Genomic DNA, 19,292 nt, shown 5'->3' with positions numbered 1-19,292 from the left:
ACAGGGTCCCTTCCAAGTCTGTTAATCTGTTAAATCCGCTATCAATAGACACATAGATGCTAACAAATTCTATAGACTATGCAAAAGAGACAATCAACCAGCCCCAAAGACAACAAAAAGACACCAGCACCTCTCCATCAGTAATCAGCACCCAGATGAGGGGTGAAATTCAGCAGCTTCTGACAGGTTCTGGAGAACTGATTGCGGATATTTGGAGTAGTTTGGAGAACCGGCAAATACCACCTCTGGCTGGCCCCAGAGTGGGGTGAGAATGGAGATTTTGCAGTATCCTTTCCCTGCCATGCCCACCAAGCCACACCCACAGACCCAGTAGTAAAAAAAATTGAATTTCACCACTGACCCAGATCATCTTAGATTAATTCCAAGGTTAACTTCAGACCAACAATCAAGTAAACAATACCCCAATCAAGAAACTGCCAAAGAGCCATTAGTAAGCCAAAGAATCTCCAAGACCACCTCCACCCACACAGACAGGCAAGTCACAGAATATAAAATAACAGCAAACAGCTCTCCTTACTTGCACTGATGATGTTACTTAGTTAGGATAATGAAACATCTGCAAATAAATAAATAAATAAAGCTCAGGGAGCACTAAGGACCCCTCACTTCTGTAGTTGTTGCAATACAAAATACATTCCAACATGCATTCCAAGAAATACAATAGTCATTCTTCTATAGATATCCATCTCAGTTCCAGTCATTTCCAAATTTTTCCTCCCTAGTTCTTTCAGTTGGGTTTTAAAACAATTTAAAAAGCACTGATAACCATTTATCTTCCGCTTGATCTGAAATGTATTAATATTTTTAGATATTTTATTATTTTAGTCCTGAAAATCACTCAAAGTTTTCTATTCAATAATTCTTATTTTTAACTAGATGGGCAGAATGGCATCCAGGTTTTCCTTTGAACATAGATGCCAAATCTCATAAGGAATTGCCTCGCAACATCCAATTTGACAGTGAAAAGGGAGTCGACTTTATCTTGAATTACACCAAAGCGTGAGTATAGTAATGACTCTCATATTAGGTTGAGACCATAGTTTGGTACTGAATCATGGAATCATAGGGCTGGAAGGGACCTCAGAGATCCTCTAGTCCAACCCCCAGCCCAAGGCAGGGTTCTTATACCATCCTGGACAAACGATTCTTCTATCTTTTCTTGAAAACGTCCAGCTATGGAACGCCCACAACTTGGGGAAACAAGCTGTTCCACTGATTGATTGTTCTCACTGTCAGGAAACTCCTCCTTATTTTCAGGTTGGATCTCTTTCTGACAAGATTTCACCCATAGCTTCTTATTGTGCCCTCAGATGCTATGGACAGTAACCCCCCTTTCCTGTAATAGTCCTTCAGGTATTGGAAAACTGCTATCAGTTCTCCCCTAAGCCCTCTCTTTACTTTCTGTTGTTTCAGTTTCTGAGAGAGGCATCCACCCCTGTAGAATCAGTTCCTTATAGAGCCAGCCTCATGACAAACTCCTCTGATTTTGCAACATGTTCTATTCTCAGATCCTGTAAAGTTTTTTTTTCCTTAAAGGAGCCTCCATTGTTTAAGAAGGCTCCATTTTCTAAGGAGGCTTCAATTGTTTGTGCAGTTTTGGATCCCCCTTAAAAAATGGAAGCTCCTTAAAAATATCAGGGAATTGCACAGCCAGTATCTAAATAGAGTCAGAGACACTGGCAAGAACTTGTGGTTTTATATAAATAAATATATTTACAATAAATAAGAGAGGCAAACAGGAGCATAGTCAAATAAATCAACACAGCAGGAACATCATCGGGCAAATCACATAGCACATACAGGGCACACAGGGCAAAAAGGTGGGAAACAATGAAATTATGCAGTCCCAGACTGCATCAACAGACGGTATTAAGACCTTGAGAAGTGATAGCATCACTCTGTACTACACTAGTAAGGCAACACTAGGAATATTCCACTCACCACAGTACAAAAAGGATGGTGAAGCCCTAGAAAGAGTGCAGAGAAGATAAGGTGTCTGAAGGGTAAATCATACAACTGAGGGAAGGACAAGAAGCAATGGGTGGAAACTCATTAGACAGATCCAACCTGGAACTAAGAAGGAATGTTCTGACAGAATAATGAATCAGTGAAATTGTTTGCTTTCTGGAATTCTGGGTCTTCAAGAAAATCCAGTTTTTCTTGGGTTTCTGGAGGTTTTCAAGAAAAGATTGGACAACCATTGTCCAGGATGGTATAAAGACTCCTTCCTTGGGCAAAGGGTTGGACTAGAAGACCTCTAAGTTTGCTTCCAGTCCTATGATTGTATGATATTTTTGCTTCTGACCTTATTCTTTGCTTCAGCTCTATCCAACATGTTGCTGCCCCTGAGATTGTACCAAAATGGAATACAATTCTTGTTGCGGAAATATTTTTTACTTAATTAATTTTAAACATTTATATAGCTGTCCATCTTATACCCAAGCCTAGCTGGCTCCTATCCTTGATTTAAATCCAAGGCTGCTTGTTTGGTTTAGTTCCAGAAAAGGAAAGGAGTCCCTGCGGATTTTACTCCGCTGTCATAACTGACTATAGAGGGCAGCGCTTATCTCAATTTCAAGGGCCATTGAGGCAGTGCTGTCCAAAGATATTTCTATGATCATGTGGCATCACAGAGTGCTGTTTCCTCCCTATCGAAGTTTGTACCTATATATCTACTCCCATTTGCATGCTTTTGAACTGCTAGGTGGGCAGGATATCTAGGCGAAGACGGGTGCTTACCCCGCCACACAACACTCTGGTTTCAAACCCTGGCTGTTGGCTTTCCAGCCAACAAGCCCAGTGTCTTAACCACTGAGCCATTGCACCGTTCTGAAGTTCCAGAGCTGAAGTAAAATTCATGATTCCTGTTGACTTACACTGGAAATCAGAAATGTCTCTTAACAGCATGAAAATTTTAGGTTAAACAGAAATTTGAAAAGAGCCAAAGGTTTCCTGGTTTATTTAGATTTAGAAACTTTTACATTCTAATAATTGACTAGGACAAAATTAGATGAAATTTGCAAGTAAAAATCACACCTGTGAGGATAATCTCTGCAACATTTCAGATAGGATGAGGCATTCATGCTAGACGATCTTTACAAATTGGAGAGGATTCATTCAACCTCTTTTTTTCTGGTAACATTTATGAAAACTATCGAAGTTTTAATATAAAATATCTTTGCTTGCAAAAAGTTTCATGTACCTTTTGGAAAACAGGCTTTATTTCTAAAATGGGTAGGAACACATTTTGCTTTATATCTCTACTACTAGAATAGTTAGTAAACTGGGTATCAGAAGATTATATCTTATCTAGGAGTCGGCCTAGGACATAAAATAGTTGTAAAATACTGAATTCCAGAAAAAGATAGGAATTATCTTTATAATCATATACCATTTGTTCAATTATTAACCATGACTAGCAGCAGGATAGAACCATATTCAAGGATTTTTGTACATCTGAGTGTGGTATAAAAACAGTTCTATTCTCCTGTGCGCTGCTTGGAGAGTCTAAGCATTGGTTAACACAGCCTAACTGCCCTAGGACTGAGTGAGGTTTTTCTTGACCACGCCTTCCTTTGCCTCTTGCAAGTCAGTTTAAAAACTCAGTCCGCCCGTTTGGACTGTAACTGGGGAGCTCCTCAGTCTTAGAGCAGTTAAACTGGACTCCCCATAATAAGCATAGAAGAAAAGTAAACAGACACGCCTGTTGTAGGTTTTTTCCTTTTTTTGTCAAGATTAATTCGTGATACGCTAACTGAGAGGTCTGCCGGGACACCCATTGCCTGCAGGGTGTAAGCAGAGCGCACGGGGGTGAGCGGCTTGTCTGGCGGCTTCCCGTCCATAATTGCCCCAACAGCTGCTTTCGTTGGCTGTGAGGAGCGTTGGAGCTCTCCGGAGCCAACGGCGGTTGTTATTCTGCCCGGCAACAGCGGCGGCCATTTTAAAGAAGCTTCGCGCTCTTTTCGCCACAAGCCTAGACGCTCTCACAAAGGAAGGCTGTGCGCACAGCGGTGGGCATTTTACAGCACCAGGCGGCATAGCTGCGAAGAAGACGTCTATAAGCAGAAGGCCTCAGCAGCAGCAGTGACACCGCTGAAGAGTGGGCCTTGTCCGGGAAGCCGGCGAGGCTGCCTTGGAGAGACAATTGAGTGTCCTAGCGGCGGGCACAGTGGGTGAGAGGGCCTTGTCCCTTCGGCTTCCTTCTAACTCTTGGCGGGATCGTCGGGCATCCTTTAGCCGGCTGGCCTCCACCCCGAAGCCACCTTCCCTCGATCCATGCCAGGCTGTCTGTCCCTACTGAGTCCTGCGGGCGAGTATGGTGGACAAAAGTGTGGGGGCTCAAGATATGCAGGCAGGGCCCTCCTCCAAGCGGAGCAGGCTAGATCTCCCCCCCCAACGGAGGTAAGGGAAGCAAGGGCGGCTCTAGGAGGGCAGCCCCAGGTCCATCAGGGTGCACTGACAAGCCCAAGGAGGGGCCACGCAGGCAAAAGGCCCCACAACCCCAAAGGCATGATAGGTCTCCCACTCATGGAGGACCATTGCCAGAACCAACCCCAATCCAGAAGGGGGAGGGAGAACCTGGCTCCCCTCAAGGTCACCCCTATTGGTTGGAGAAATTTCTAGGGAATCTTCCCCTGATGCTTCCTGGGGATACCCCGACTCTCCCAGCTCATCCATCAGGGAGGAATTGGAGCCCTTTCAGGGCATTCTCCCAGTGGAGGAGGGTAACAGTTTAGGGCGGGGCAGGAGGCGTTCTGCCCTTTCTACATCACGGCTCAGGGAGGACAAGGGCCCTGCCCTGTCGGCAGAGATGAGGGAGGTGATTGCTCAGGCCATATCTCAGGGCATCGCCCAGGGCATGAAGCAAAAGGAGGGCTGAGTCACTGGCATGCCCAAGCCTAGGCCTCTCACGGCACAGGCAAGGGACCAGAATCCTCCCTCTCCGGGCACCTCAGTGGCTACTGAGGAGTCGGTCTGGGAAGAAGGAGAGATTGATGATTTTATCAGAGGACGAGGATCTTCCCCCAGATAAACCGGCCTATTCAAATCTATTCTCCACAAAGCCAAAGCGGCCACCGATTTAGGTTCCACCCCAAAGGGGGCTGCTGTCCCTCCGCCATCCACTAAGGAACATAAGGAGGACTTGTTTAAAGAACCTGCTCCTACCGTTGATCTAATTCCAGTGCCAGACTTATTCATGGACGTAGTCCAAAGAGAGTGGGTCCAGCCAGGTACACTCACCAACCCTAGAGGTGGAGATAAGTCTCTCTACGCTGTAGAAAGTAGAATGGAGGAGGTGCTAAAATTGCCAGAGGTGGATGCCCCGGTGGTCTCTTTGACCTCCAATTCGAACTTACCTGCTGATCTTCTAGAAGGTTTCAAGGCTTAAGACAGTGATGGCGAACCTATGGCACGCGTGCCACAGGTGGCACGTGGAGCCATTTGTCAAAGCACGCGAGGCGCTGCCCTCTTAGCTGGCCAGCGCGCATGCACGCGCTGGCCAGCTGATTTCACCTTTTTTAAAGCCATTTTTCGCCCTCCCCAGGCTCCAGAGGCTTTATAGGAGCCTGGGGAGGGCGAAAAGAGCCTCTTCCGCCTCCCGGAGGCCCTCCGGAGGCTTCAGGGACCGTCCGGAGGCTTCCTTAAAGCCTTCAGAACGCTTAAAACAACCCTCCGAGCAAACCTTAAAACAACCCTCCGAGCAAACTGAAAGTGAGGCCCTTCCAAAGGCAAACTGGAAGTGAGGCCATTCCGAAGGCTTCAGGGACCATCCGGAGGCTTCCCTGATGCCTTCGGAGCGCTTAAAACGACCATCCGAGCAAAGCGGAAGTGACTTCCGGTTTGCTCGGAGGGTGGTTTTAAGCGTTCCGAAGGCTTCAGGGAAGCCTCCGGACTGTCCCTGAAGCCTCCGGAGGGCCTCTGGGGGGGCGGGGAGACACTTTTCGCCCTCCCCAGGCTCCTATAAAGCCTCTGGAGCCTGGGGAGGGCAAAAAAAAGCATGTAAAAATGGGGGGTCGCGCGTTGTGCGTGCATGCGCACTGGGGGGTCGCGCATTGCATTATGGGTGCGGCACGCCCGCACACGACCCCCCTGCGCTCCCCCCACTTGTGGCATGCGAGCCAAAAAGGGTTCGCCATCGCTGGCCTAAGACAAGAGATCCGAGAAGGCATGTCACAAAACACACCAGGCGGCTGCCTGGGCCATCAGGGCATCCACCTCTGCCTCTTTTTTCACTAGGGCATCTCTCCTCTGGCTGCGCAAACTGAGATCCAAACCTCCTTCTGGGGGATCCCTGTGGAAACATGACATCAATAAAATAATTACCGCAGTTGAATACTCAGCGGATGCCACTTTAAATGTGGCAAAGTTCGCGTCCAGGGCACTGGCATCGAATGTCACATCCCGTCACCTGCTGTGGCTCCACCACTGGCAGGCAGACATGAAGGCAAAGTGGAAGCTCGCTTCCGTCCCCTTCAAAGGAGGCCAGCTATTTGGGGAGGCCCTGGATAAGTTTGTCATCGAAACAAAGGACAAATAGAAGGTCCTCCCGGCCACCCCCAAGAAGACCGAGCGTAAGGCTCAGGCTCCTTTAGGAAGCAGTCATTTAGAGCGCAGGAGCCTCCTCAGGCGTCCACCTCTTCTACCTATCAGAGACGTTACTCCCAGTCTGGAGATAGGGGCCAGGATAGAAATTCCTAAGGGTCCAGGGGGAGGCAACAACAACAACATTCCTTTCGGAAGCCCTTTCGTGGCGGAACAAACTCCCACCAATTCCGACGGGGGAAGTGACTATCAAAGGATTCCTCCCATAGGGGGTCGGCTCCAGTTATATGCCGACAGGTGGGAGGAGATAACATCAGACTCGTGGGTCCTCAACACGATCAGGAAGGGCCTAGTCTTAGACTTCCTGTCCTTTCCCCCCAGGACATCCATCCGTTGTCTGACTCCCAAGAACCCCCTGAAAAGGGACCTCATGCAGTGGGAGATTCTCCATCTGCGCCAAATAAGGGCCATAGAGCCAGTGCCAAAGGATCAGGAAAGGCGAGGATTCTATTCCATTCTTTTCCTGGTTCCGAAGGCCTCAGGGGGATGGAGAGCCATCTTGGATCTGAAGCATTTGAACCAGTAGCTGGCCTACAAACGATTCAAGATGCAGTCTCTCCACTCCATTCTGGACTGCATAAGACAGGGAGACCTGCTCACCTCCATAGATTTGAGGGAGGCCTATCTGCACGTTCCCATTCATCCAGTGCACAGAAGGTTTCCGAGATTCCACTATGACGGAAGGCACTACCAGTACAGGGCTCTGCCCTTCAGCCTCTCGTCCATGCCCAGAACCTTCACGAAGATCCTAGCAGTGGTGGCGGCCCATCTCCGGACCCAGCCGAAGCTACCTAGACGATATCATCATTCACTCCTCAAGCCGCGACCAGGCCCAACGGTTGACCATAAGGGTCCTTCAGCGCCACGGGTTCTCGGTGAACCGGAAGAAGAGCCATCTCGAGCCGACCACCCGCATCCAGCACCTTGGCACCATAATAGACTCTATCTCTTGCCAGGTGTTCCTGTCACCAGACAGACTAAAAAATCTTCGCAGCAGAGTGCATCTATGTCAATGGTCCAGGTCAGTGCCGATCATCAAACTCTCTCAACTCTTAGGCATCATGATATCGTGCCTGAAGGTGGTTCCCTGGGCACAGCTCCATGCCAGGGAACTACAGTGGTTCCTCCTCCCGATGCAGAGGGTGAAAGCCAGCAACTCACTGCGGCATGTTCAATTACCACCGAAAGTGATCCGCTCCCTACATTGGTGGCGGTCAACGGCTGTACAGAAGGGTTGCCTATTCAGAGAAACCGAAAGAATCGTGGTGACAACAGATGCCAGCCTGCAAGGATGGGGGGCAAACTGCCAAGGCCAGCTCGATCAGGGCAAGTGGAACCAGAGGGAAGTCGCTCACAGCATAAACACAGCATAAACTGGCTAGAATTGAGAGTGGCCTGGCTTGACTTCTATACTCATTTCCCCCCCTTCCGCTCATTCCACAGGTTGTGTCCAAATTGTTGGCGGAGAAGGCAGAGATAATTCTAGTAGCGCCTCACTGGCCCAGGAGATCCTGGTACGCGGACCTTGTCAGTCTCTCCATTCAGAAGTCATGGAGAATTCCTCAGGAGCAAATCTCCTTCAGCCAGGGGGCCATATCTCATCCAGACCCCCAGTGGCTACAACTAGCCGTCTGGCACTTGAGGGGGACCTCCTGAGGAAGCAGAGACTCTCTGACAAGGTCATCCATACTATACAGGTGTCCAGAAGGCCTTCCACTACTAGGATATACGAAGCCACATGGACCACCTTTTCTGACTGGTGCCAGAGGCATGATATTAGTGCCATCTCTGTTTCCGTCCCTCAATTACTTGATTTTCTCCAGGAGGGACTGGACAGGGCACTTGCGCCCAACACGCTCTGGCGTCAGATCGCGGCCCTATCAACCGTCCTTACCTGTCGTTCGTCCAGACCTTTGAGCCTACATCCACAAATCAAGAGCTTCCTGAGGGGCACGGTGAATATCTGCTCTCAGGTAGTTCATCGTTACCCGTCTTGGAACCTGCCATTCATCCTAAGAGCTCTAACGGGGGCGCCCTTCGATCCTATGTGGCAGGCTAGTCTCCATCACTTGACATTAAAGACTGCCTTCCTAGTCGCCATCACCTCTGCACGCAGAGCTTTCTGTCAGAGAGGATCTGTGTATTATGCACCCTGACAGGGTCATATTGAGACTTGATCCCACCTTCATCCCAAAAATGAACACTCACTTCCACAGATCTCAGGAAGTGATTCTGCCCAGTTTCTGTCCCAAACCTGTCCATCCTAAGGAGAAGGCCTGGCATAAATTGGACGTAAGGAGGGCAGTCCGTATTTACGTCAAGAGAACCAAGGACTTTCAACGCCGTGAGTCGTTTTTTGTTTCATTCCATCCTGGGTCGCTGGGACGCAAGGCATCGTCCCACACGATTGGCCGTTGGCTATGGGCCTCCATCAAGCTCGCCTACGAACATCAGAGCAAAGTTGCACCACGATGGGAAACAGCACACTCAACAAGGAGTGCCGCTACTTCAGCAGCTTGGGCGACCCAGGCCTCTATTATTGACATTTGTAGAGCGGCCACGTGGTCGTCACCCATGGCCTTCATTAAAAATTACAAGATTGACACCTTTGCCTCAGCCGAAGCCTCTTTTGGACGGATTTTGCAAAAGGTTGCAGAGGCTACGGACAATCTGGACTCTTCCCGCCCTGGGACACAATAGCTTGGGTATGTCCCATGCTTGGACTCTCCAAGCAGTGCACAGGAGAAAGACCGTTGGCTTACCTGAACGGTTGTTCTCTGGGCACTGCGGGAGAATCCAACCCCGCCCAGGATTATGATCTTGGAAGATTGAGGACCGGGCGTCCTGTATGGCGATTTCTTTGTTTTTAAACTGACTTGCAAGAGGCAAAGGGAGGCGTGGTCAAGAAAATCTCACTCAGTCCTAGGGCAGTTAGACTGTGTTAACCCATGTTGGACTCTCCCGCAGCGCCCAGAGAACGACCTTTCAGGTAAGCCAACGGTCTCTCTACATTCTGATTTGTAACCAGATTCTGATTTCCAAGAATGATGAGTGCAAAATGATATTTTAAACAATTAAAAATTGTGTGAGACATGGAAGAAAGTCATGTTTCAACTATAACCAGGCAGTATGCTGTTTTTGGGTTTTAGAATGGAAAATCTCTATATCAATCGTTTCATGCATATGTTCCAATCCTCCTGGAGTGACTTCGCAGATTTTGAGAAGATCTTTGTCAAAATAAGTAATACAATATCTGGTGAGTTTTGATAATTATTGTTAACTTGAATGAAAAATGAGTTATATATATGTATTTCAGATTTTAAGGTACTGATATAATAAAATCAGTCCCAAATCTGATGCTTACAGATCTGATAAACACATTTGTCAATTTTTGTTAGCTTTATACTGTACTTCAAATCACAAAGAAACACAATTAAAAATAACAATTCCCCATTGTAAAGAGTTGCCATACAGGTAGTCCTATCACCAAGTGATTTGATCAAATAGCTTGATGTTACAATATTGCTTAACCATAGCAATCCTGGGAGTCCCCATTGCCTTCATTAAGCAAGGATCAGAGATCATTAAGCAATGATCTTCTCAAAACTTCCTGCTAGTTTCCAACAATCAAGGTCAATAGGGAAGCAGGTATGACATGGTCACTGTCACCTAAGGTTCATGCAGTTTCAATTCCCTCTATCACTTCTTTGTTATTGAGAATTAAGTCCAGTATGGGAGACGACTTCCAGCAGCCGAAGGAGACGGACGCGTGCGTCCGCCTTTTCGCTGCTCCAGTGGGCTCCCCTGAAATCTAGGGGGAGCACAGGGTGCCTTGGAGGGCGGCTTGCTGGGACCCCCTGGAACGGCGGCAGCCGTGGGGGGGGTCTTCAGCCTTGCCCCAGGAGCCGGGGAGCATAGGGAGCGCGCAGAATGCCACCGCGTACTTCTCCGAACGCAGCCTGGAAGGAAATAATTAATTGGAACGAAACAGCTGAAGAGCGGTGAGCCGAGGGGTCTCCCCAGGTCTTTTACTATTCTTACTCTTTTGACTGTTTTGCAGTTTTCCTTTTGCAATTTTGTTTCAACTTCTGGAGGAGCTTAGATTGGAGGAGGGGGGAAATTCCACCCCCCTTGGAAAAGCGCCACTTGAAAAATTTCTCCCTTTTATGGGGGAGAGAGAAAGTTTGAAAACTACTTTCACTTCCCTTAAATAATGGGGAAATTTTTTTTTTCTTGGCTACAATTGCGAGAGAAAGGATGGCTGAACTGATTCTTCTCTAAATTATCTATGGGAACTTTGACTTTGTTGTTTCCTGACCACCTGTACTGGCTGAGCCAATATGGCAACTTCCTCCTTCTCCTTTGTCTTTATGAATGAGACTCCTCCCTTGGAAAACTTTATGGCTTTCAACTAATTTCCACCCCAGAGACTTCCAGGAGCCTCTTCAAGTACGTTATTCCCCTGGATTTGGAATATTTTGACCCACCTATTTGCTCTAGTTCTGTACTAGAGGACTTATTCTCCTTTGGACTTGTTTGTTTGGTGATCCCTACCGGCTGTGCTCTCCCACAGACGCCATCTCTTTGTACAGAATAACAACTATCTCTGAGCATCATGATGGGTCCATAGAAATTACCACCTGGTAAGGCCTCATCAGCCCCAGCATCTTCTATGTCCAGCCCCGCTCACCAGTCACAACTGGGATCTTTTCTACAGCCTAAAGCCTCTGAAGAGAGTGCATTTGTCTACTCAACAGATGTTTCAAATCATCTTAAAGGGACAGGACAAAATTAAAAAACAACTGCAGGACTTAAATGAACAGCTCAGAGAGACGAATCAGCAAACCACACGGAATGAACAGAGGATAGGTGTGCTGGAGGAGGGGGCAGTTGGGATGAGAGACGAGATGAAGACAATCCAAAGGGGGAATGCAGAATTTGGAAATCAGATGTTAAAAATGGAATTTGAAAGGATGTCTTTTTTTCTTAGGTTCCAAAACTTGCCAGAAGTTGAGAACGAAGATCTTAAGGAGATTTTGACCACAATACTAGCAGAATATATTAATAGAGATAAACAAGAGCTTTGGTGGGACATTGATTTGATCTATAGGGTTAATTCAGCCTATGCAAGAACACACAATGTTCCAAGGGAAGTTCATGTCAAATTTCTTAGAAAAACTACAAGAGATGAGGTTCTAGGAGCTCAAAGGGGAGAACCATTAAAATATAAAGATAAAGAAATAACCATTCTTAAACAGATCCCAAAGAAAGTAAGCGATAACAGAAGGAAATATTCCTTCTTAGCAAAAAAATTATACAATAATGGGGTTTGGTTCAGGTGGCTGTTTCCAGAAGGCATGTTGATTTTTTGGGAGGGCAGCAGAATTAGAATCAACACAGTAGTGGAAGCAGAGGCTTTCACTAAAAAACACAGTGCTCTCTTAGGTGAAATGGGGGATGTTACACAAGAAACAAAGGAGGGAGGGGCTGAGGCTCAGCCGGTGAACGGGAGGGAGGATGCAACAACTAGAAGACTCAGATCACAAAAGTGATTTGGAACACTATTGCAATTGTTGCTACAATGTACTTTCATGGAAGTGATACAAAACAAATGATTGAAACATACTGATGATTTTGTGTTAAACTTAAAACTGCTAATACTTATGTAAATGTTGATATTTTTCTATCTTCGTTTGTAAAAGTTGCAAGACCTGGGGGGGCTTCCCCCCCCCCCGCACGATGTAGCTGTCAAAATGTTTTATAACCCCTTTTTCTTGTAAAATTTTTAAAACTAATAAAAATTTGAACAATAAAAAAAGAGAGAATTAAGTCCAGTATGGCTGTCCCTTTAGTTTCCTCCTCTAGCTTTTGGACCATAAAGTTTTCAGCTGGGTTGGCCAGGAATCTATCCAATTTCTCACTAGGTGCAGAATTAGTCTTCCAGTTGATGTCAGGATAATTGAAGTCCCCCCATTACTATTGTAGTGCATTTTTGTTAACAAATGAACATATATTTGTTAATTAGTTAGCAAAAAGTACATCTATTTTTTCTGCTTGGTTGGGGTGCCTGTAGTATACACCAGTGGTAGGATTCAAAAAAATTTTGCCAGGAGGAGGAGCCAATGTCGCGACGAGAAGACGTGCGATCTCAATGCTCTGAGATTGCCGTCGATACTTTTGCCGCTGGGTGGTCCAAATAAACCGTCCCTCAGAGACAGTGAACGGGAAGAATACATCCTTTTGATCTCAGGGACATTGCAAAGTCCCTGACCAATCCAGGAGAAGTTCTTCTAGCTGGCAACAAAAGAACAGCCCCTAGGTGATGAAGTCGGGGCGGCTCCAAAACGGAAGGATACGGAAAGAGAAAGTGTTTTCAGCTGGTGAGGAATTTTTACCGTTTTAAAAGAGACTGCCTATAATAAACTTAAACTTAATTTAAATTTGAGAACAGAAGAAATAAGCAGCGGAATTAAGCTTTGAATGGTTTTGGACAGTGGGTTATCTTACTTTTTAAATGTTATTTTCATGGATGGAATTTATGCAAGCTTTCTAAAATGAATGGATTAAGTTTTCTTCTATCTTTTTTTCATTATTATTTTTTGCAACCTATGGACTAAGATTCTCCTTTTTCATTACTGCGAGTGTTTCTCCCTTTTTTCTTCTCTGTTTCATTCAAGAATTTGATTTTTTTTAAAACTTGGAATAAAAAAGATACAAAAAGCAACAAAGAAAACTAACAACAGAGGGAAAGATGACACTGTTACTCGGAGGCTGGAGGTTTGTGTATTGGAAACAAAACACTTTTACTTTCCTCACTGATTATTCTGGCTTGGCACTTCAAGGTCTCACTGTTTTGTCTATAGAGAGTGATAAGAAGAAAAGCATACAGATATTCCTTTGAAGTATATCTTAAACCAGAGAAAAGTGAAAATAAGACCTTATTGCAAATGTATGCTTAATCTTGTAAAAACCTTTCAAACCAGAGCAGCAGTGTTTGTCAGCTGGAGATAATGGCACAATCTCAACAGCAGAAAGAAACTTTAAGTTTGCAAAATATATTGTTAGAAATTCAGAAATTATCAAAGACATTTGAGACGATGGAGAAGAAGTTGGAAAATCTAGAGCTTCTAACAGTAAAATATGATGAAGTTGGAGATGTTTATCAAGTGGAAAAACTGGAGGTTAGAATCCTAAAAACCGAAGAGAAAAATGACCACAAAGAAATTAAATCCGCTGATATCTATGGCGATTGGTTTGTATCTGGAAATGGAAAGAGTGGAATACGGAAAGAGGAATTAAATGGAGGGGAACTCTACTCCAGATGGCAAGATACAGAAGAAGAAAAAATAAAAGAATTTATAGATTTAAAGAGAGAATTTTTATTAGTAACATCATTAAAAACACCACTGACAAAGCTGATCAAGGAAACAGAAGAAGGGCATCGAAATTACATGAGAGACTTAATAAGCAGTGAGTTGCAAAGAGGAGTCCATACAAATTTGATTAAGGAGATGATTAAAGGACTGATACCACAAATGGCAGAAGACATGAGATTGTTTTGCTACTGGAAAGACACAGGTTGATAGATGAAAGTGTATAATCTAAAACTAGTTAAACTTAATGAAATTTAGTGACAGTAGGTATTTTTGAATGGTACCTATGAAAGGAAGATTAGAAATTTTTTGGCTATATATAAAGGTTAATAAAAAAGAACTAAGTTAAATTTAGTTAAGTTTTGATTATTAGGGGGAAAATGTTATGATAAAGGATACAGTCAAATAAATGAGGGATAATGATAACAATGTATCATGGGTACAACATAAGGAAAGTGGATGTAAATTGTAAAGAGTGATTTAGAAAGGAGGATTAGAAATTTTTGTTACTAAATATTATGGATGATTAGCCAGAATAGGCCATAAGGATTCAGTGTTATTGGAGGATATTAGAAATAGCAAATGAAATGCCAGTATGTGGTTATGTTTTAAATCTTGGTATATTTTATGATGAAGGACGTTTAAATAATTATAGTCAAATGAAAATGGAGGTATGATGATGGTAATATGTATAAATATATCTGGGTTAAAATACTTTAGTTAATATGAATTATGGTTGATGACTGTGGAAGAGATGCACAAAAGTCTTTTATAACCAACTGATACACTTTCTACAGTATGTAAAGAAGGAGGATTCTTTGTGTTGTGTCTGTTTTGAAAATTTAAAATAAAAAAATTATATATATATATAATTTTTACTGCCGGTTCTGTGGGTGTGGCTTTGTGGGCATGGCTTTGTGGGCATGGTTTTGTGGGCATGGTAGGGGAAGGATACTGCAAAGTCCCCATTACCTTCCCACTCTACTAACCTGCTTTCCAGCTCCATTCTCCTGAAAAGGGCAACAAAAGAAGATTTGGCTAGAGCTGTTCTGTGTACGTGGGCAAAATGTCCCAGTGGCCAATCAGGAACATAGATGTGATCACATGTTATGGAACTATATTTCCCATAAGGCAGCCCCTGCCTACATTTCCCATGATGTAGTTTCTTAAAGGAGACAGTTCTTAATTCCTACACTAGATATAAAAGCTAGTGGAGCAGCACACTCCCCGCCTGGAATTATAAATTCCACTATCAACTAACTTTTAACTAAAGACAACAAAGGCATGGCATAAAACAATGCAAACTTGACTATCTAATTAACGAAGATAAACAGAGGCATAACATCAATATGCAAACCTAACTAACATTAACTGAGTTACACAAAGGCATAGCATCAAACAGTGCAAACAATGATGTAAACACAAAGCATGCAAAGCTTGAGATTCAATCTTCTAGTTCAGTCTTCCATAGCAGCAGTACTAGGTCGGTGATTGGTTTGGTATAGAGCTTCTTGGTGGAAGTCTGCTGATTGCGACCTGACTCCAGCGGCTTCACAACTTGAACTTCCACCTGGAAAACTAATCTATCATTACTTGGTAGGACTTGGTCCACTATCTGGGTCATGAAGCTTGTATTGTTCTGGTCTCTGCGACATCAGGGTGTCTGGGCAGGCCAGGAACTCTGGTCCCTCCATCAGGTTGATTCTGTCAGCTGAGATGCAAGAACAGAGCATGTGGCGTTGTCTGCTGGATTCTGATTGTCGGTACATATCACCATTGCTCTGGGTTTGAGGATTTTCTGATCCTGTCTACTCTATTACTGACATAGATGTAGAAGCATCTGCTTTGATTGTGGATATACCTCAGCACCACCTTACTGTCTGTGTAGAAGGTGTTGGCTTGCAGCTCAAGGTCCATTGCCTTTGTTATCAGGTCTGCAAGCTACACGGCCAGCATGACACCGCAGAGTTCTAACCTTGGCACGGTGTGACCTTGTTGTGGTGCTAGTTTTGCCTTTCCCATGACGAAACCGACGTGAACATCATTCCCCCTGCCGTAGACCCTGATGTATCCTACGGCTGCTATTGACTTTGTTGACGCATCTGAGAATATATGCAGTTCTTTCTTTCTTGCAGCTGTGGGTGAGATGGGAACGTACATGCGCTGCACCTGAGTACTTTGGAGACAACTCAGGGAGTCTCGCCATGTCTCCCACTCTTGCTTCTGCTCTGGCGGAAGCGGCTCGTCCCAATCTTTGTTTTGGGAGAGTGTGCGCAGTAGGAGCCTCCCCTGGATCGTTACAGGTATAGCAAATCCTAGGGGGTTGAACAGGCTGTTTACTGTTGACAAGACCCTCTTCTTGTGAAAGCGGTCTTCTGAGCTGGGGATTTGAAGATGTCCTTCTTCAAGTCCCAACAAAGACCGTGTTGGATAAAGGGGGTATCTGTGCCAAAGTCAAGTTCCTGCAATCCCTTAGCATGGTCTTCAGGATTGAAGGCTGCTAGCACTTCCTCACTGTTGGATGGAGCAAGTTCTGCGTGTCCGTTCTGGACCATCTTGTCCATGAACTCTACTAAATGAGCTTTCATCGCAGGCTTCCTGTTCATGAGTCGTCTCAGACTGAAGAGGCGAGAGAGAGCTTGCTCATGGTTGTTTGGAAGCCGTTGCCTTGGTACTTGAAAAGGTAGTGGGGCCACCCAACTCTTGGTAGCATCCTGTTGGAATTCCTTGTCCATGAGCCTCAGAAATTCTCTGTCCTCTATTGACAAGGCCAAGTCATCGTCTTCTTTGCTGGTCTGGAACATTGTTGCTCCTAAAACTGGCTTGATTGATGAGGTCATAAAATGTTCTTGGCATGGTTTCAAGTGAGATGTTCTCCCATTACTGAGAGTGGAAGTTGTGAAGACATTCACCTGGGTTGAGACCTGCAGCCGATCGACACACACTTTTCCGAAGATGACCCAACTGAGTCTTGTCTTCTGAGTGAATGGGTCATCCATAGGGCCCTCGACCACTTCCTGCAGAACGAAAGCTGCAGAGGTGTCTGCTCTCAGTAAGAGCATGATTTCGGCTTCAGGATCCAGGGCGGTAAAGTGATTAGTCATATGTCTGAGGTGGGGTATGGTGTTTGCTGACTCTGGTGTTGCAATCTGATTGCGATCATCTGGTAGGTCATCCCACTCTATTATTGGTGGCAGTGGGAACTGCACACTCCCATCTAACACCTCTATGCAGAGTCCATCAACTTTCCTCCCCATCGTGCCCTGGGACCCAGTGCACGTTGATATCATGAATTCCCTCTCCTTGCTTTGGACGTCAAAGAGATCAAAGAATGCTGACCTTGCTAGCGATTTATTGCTTTGCATGTCTAGGATTACATCTTCACAGCTTCTTCTGGGCGTGTAGCAGGATAGATTTTGGCTAGGCAGATTTAGTGGCATGTGTGAGGTGACAGAGAACCACCACATATTGAGGTGCATCTGACACTTACATCTGTGGTAGCTTCTGGGTGCGCTTTGGCGTCATGTGGAGTCTCCTTGTTTGGAGGAGGGTCAGCAGTTGGACATTGCATCATCTCGGAATTTGGATGTAGGGCGCCCAGGTGTCTGACACTCTTGCAAAGGTGACATTGCACCTTGGCTGTACATGCTTCGGCTATGTGTTCTGTAGAATCACAACACTTATAGCAGACTCCCTAATTAGAGCTTTCCTTTCCTCCATGGGCTTCTTTCCAAATTCTCTACACTTGTTCAAAGAATGGGAAGACTCGTGGAATGGATAGAATGAGTCTTTGCTTGTTGTTGGGGTTTTAATTGGAACTACCCTTGACGATTGCACATCTAAGTTATTCCTGGTGGAGTTGGAGACTTGTGTTTTTTGTACAGCCACAAAGGTTTTTTCTCTTGTGTTTTGTACGGAACTGTTAGTCGAACAGTTCTGAACATGTTTTTGCCCCCTGGGGACCCTGGCCTTCTAAAGCCTTGAACTCGAGAATCGGTGTGCGTCATTGTTTGTTGGTCAACAAAATGTGCAAGGACAGCAAAGGGAGGATCTTTTTCTTGATTGTTTGCCCTGTAAAGCGAATTACTTTGATCCATTCTTCAATTAACTGTTCTGGTAGCTTTCGAATGATATGCTGTAGCGTTGTGTATTGGTCGAGGCATGTCATTCCGTCTAGGTCGGGATCCTGTTGAGCTACACATAGTTGCTTAAGGAGCATAGAGGAATGAGGAGGTGGAACTGACGTCATGGAGAAATGACAGGCGATCTTGGAACTCCAAGATCGCTGTCATTATCCCGGTCGCTGAACGGTTCATCTGGACCTAAACCGTCCTGTAGAGACGGTGACAGGAAGGGGCGCATCCTGCTGATCCCAGAGACATCGCAAAGTATCTGGTGATCTGGGAAAAGCCGTTTTTGCCGGTGGCTGCAAGGCAGCCATTAAGACTGCTGAAACTGTTGACAGCTCCGGAATGCAATGGCAGGAGAGAAGTGTGTTGTCTTGGTGAGAACTTTTTTTTTTGTTATTTGAGAGAACACCCGAGATGAGGAAATTTAAAATTAAAATTGAAGACTGTGGAAAAATAAGTGGCAAATTTAAGCCAAAGTCAAACTGAGGTTTTTTTTTCCTTTTTATTATTGGAATTTAACTGGACTTTTGCAAATGCAGTTCACCTTTTAAAATGGACTGATTTCTTTTCTTCCTTTTTTTTTGGACATACCGACATAATTAAGTTTTATTGTCTAAGACTTTTTTTCTCCTATTTTTCTCTAATGCTTTAGTGTACTTTTTCTTTTTTGAATCCTTTTTTTATTTTTATGAGTGAAAGGGAGAGAGTGAAAGTGGGGAAATAAGTAACACTGCCATCTAGAGGTTTTGAAACATTGTTTCTATTTTCACATGAGTGTTTGGAGAAAAGCTGTTCCTTTCAAGGACACAATGCCTGGCGAAGGAATGATAGTGGGAGTGCATGGAGGTTTGTTTATACAGGTGCTCTTCTGTGATACTATCAGTGTGTGGAGTTTTGTTTTGAAAGAATAAATAGAAATTCAAAGAAAAAAGCCTAGAGTGACCTTGAAAAGGCTTTCATTTTATAAAAGCTTTGGACTTTTTCGGTGGCAGTGTTTACCTTCCTCTGTTGCTTTTCTTCTTATTTTATCTTTTTTTTTTGTTTCCCTGTTTTCCTCTCCGCTTAGCAATTCCTAGTTGGTCTGTAGAAGAAGTTTGGTTTCTTCCTTTCCCTTTTTTTAAGGGGGGGAAGGGAAAAAGAAAAAGAAGCTGTGCTTCTTCTCATG

The 19,292-nt window shown here is 44.9% G+C and overlaps 1 protein-coding gene across 1 annotated transcript in view; it reads left to right on the top strand.

Annotated features, from left to right (window-relative positions):
• The window catches only part of ALOX5 (arachidonate 5-lipoxygenase), a 298,340-nt gene that overhangs the window by 93,315 nt on the left and 185,733 nt on the right, over nucleotides 1-19,292 (top strand). Inside the window, exons 4-5 of the mRNA XM_081949557.1 lie at nucleotides 898-1,020; nucleotides 9,774-9,880. Coding sequence (XP_081805683.1) covers nucleotides 898-1,020; nucleotides 9,774-9,880 — 230 coding nt within the window. The remainder of the gene's footprint in view (nucleotides 1-897; nucleotides 1,021-9,773; nucleotides 9,881-19,292) is intronic.

This window comes from Natrix helvetica (assembly GCF_964273705.1).
Source record: "Natrix helvetica genome assembly, chromosome: 3".
Taxonomy (NCBI): domain Eukaryota; kingdom Metazoa; phylum Chordata; class Lepidosauria; order Squamata; family Natricidae; genus Natrix; species Natrix helvetica.
The sequence above is the reverse complement of the archived record's forward strand: the minus strand, read 5'-3'. Positions and strand labels throughout refer to the sequence as shown.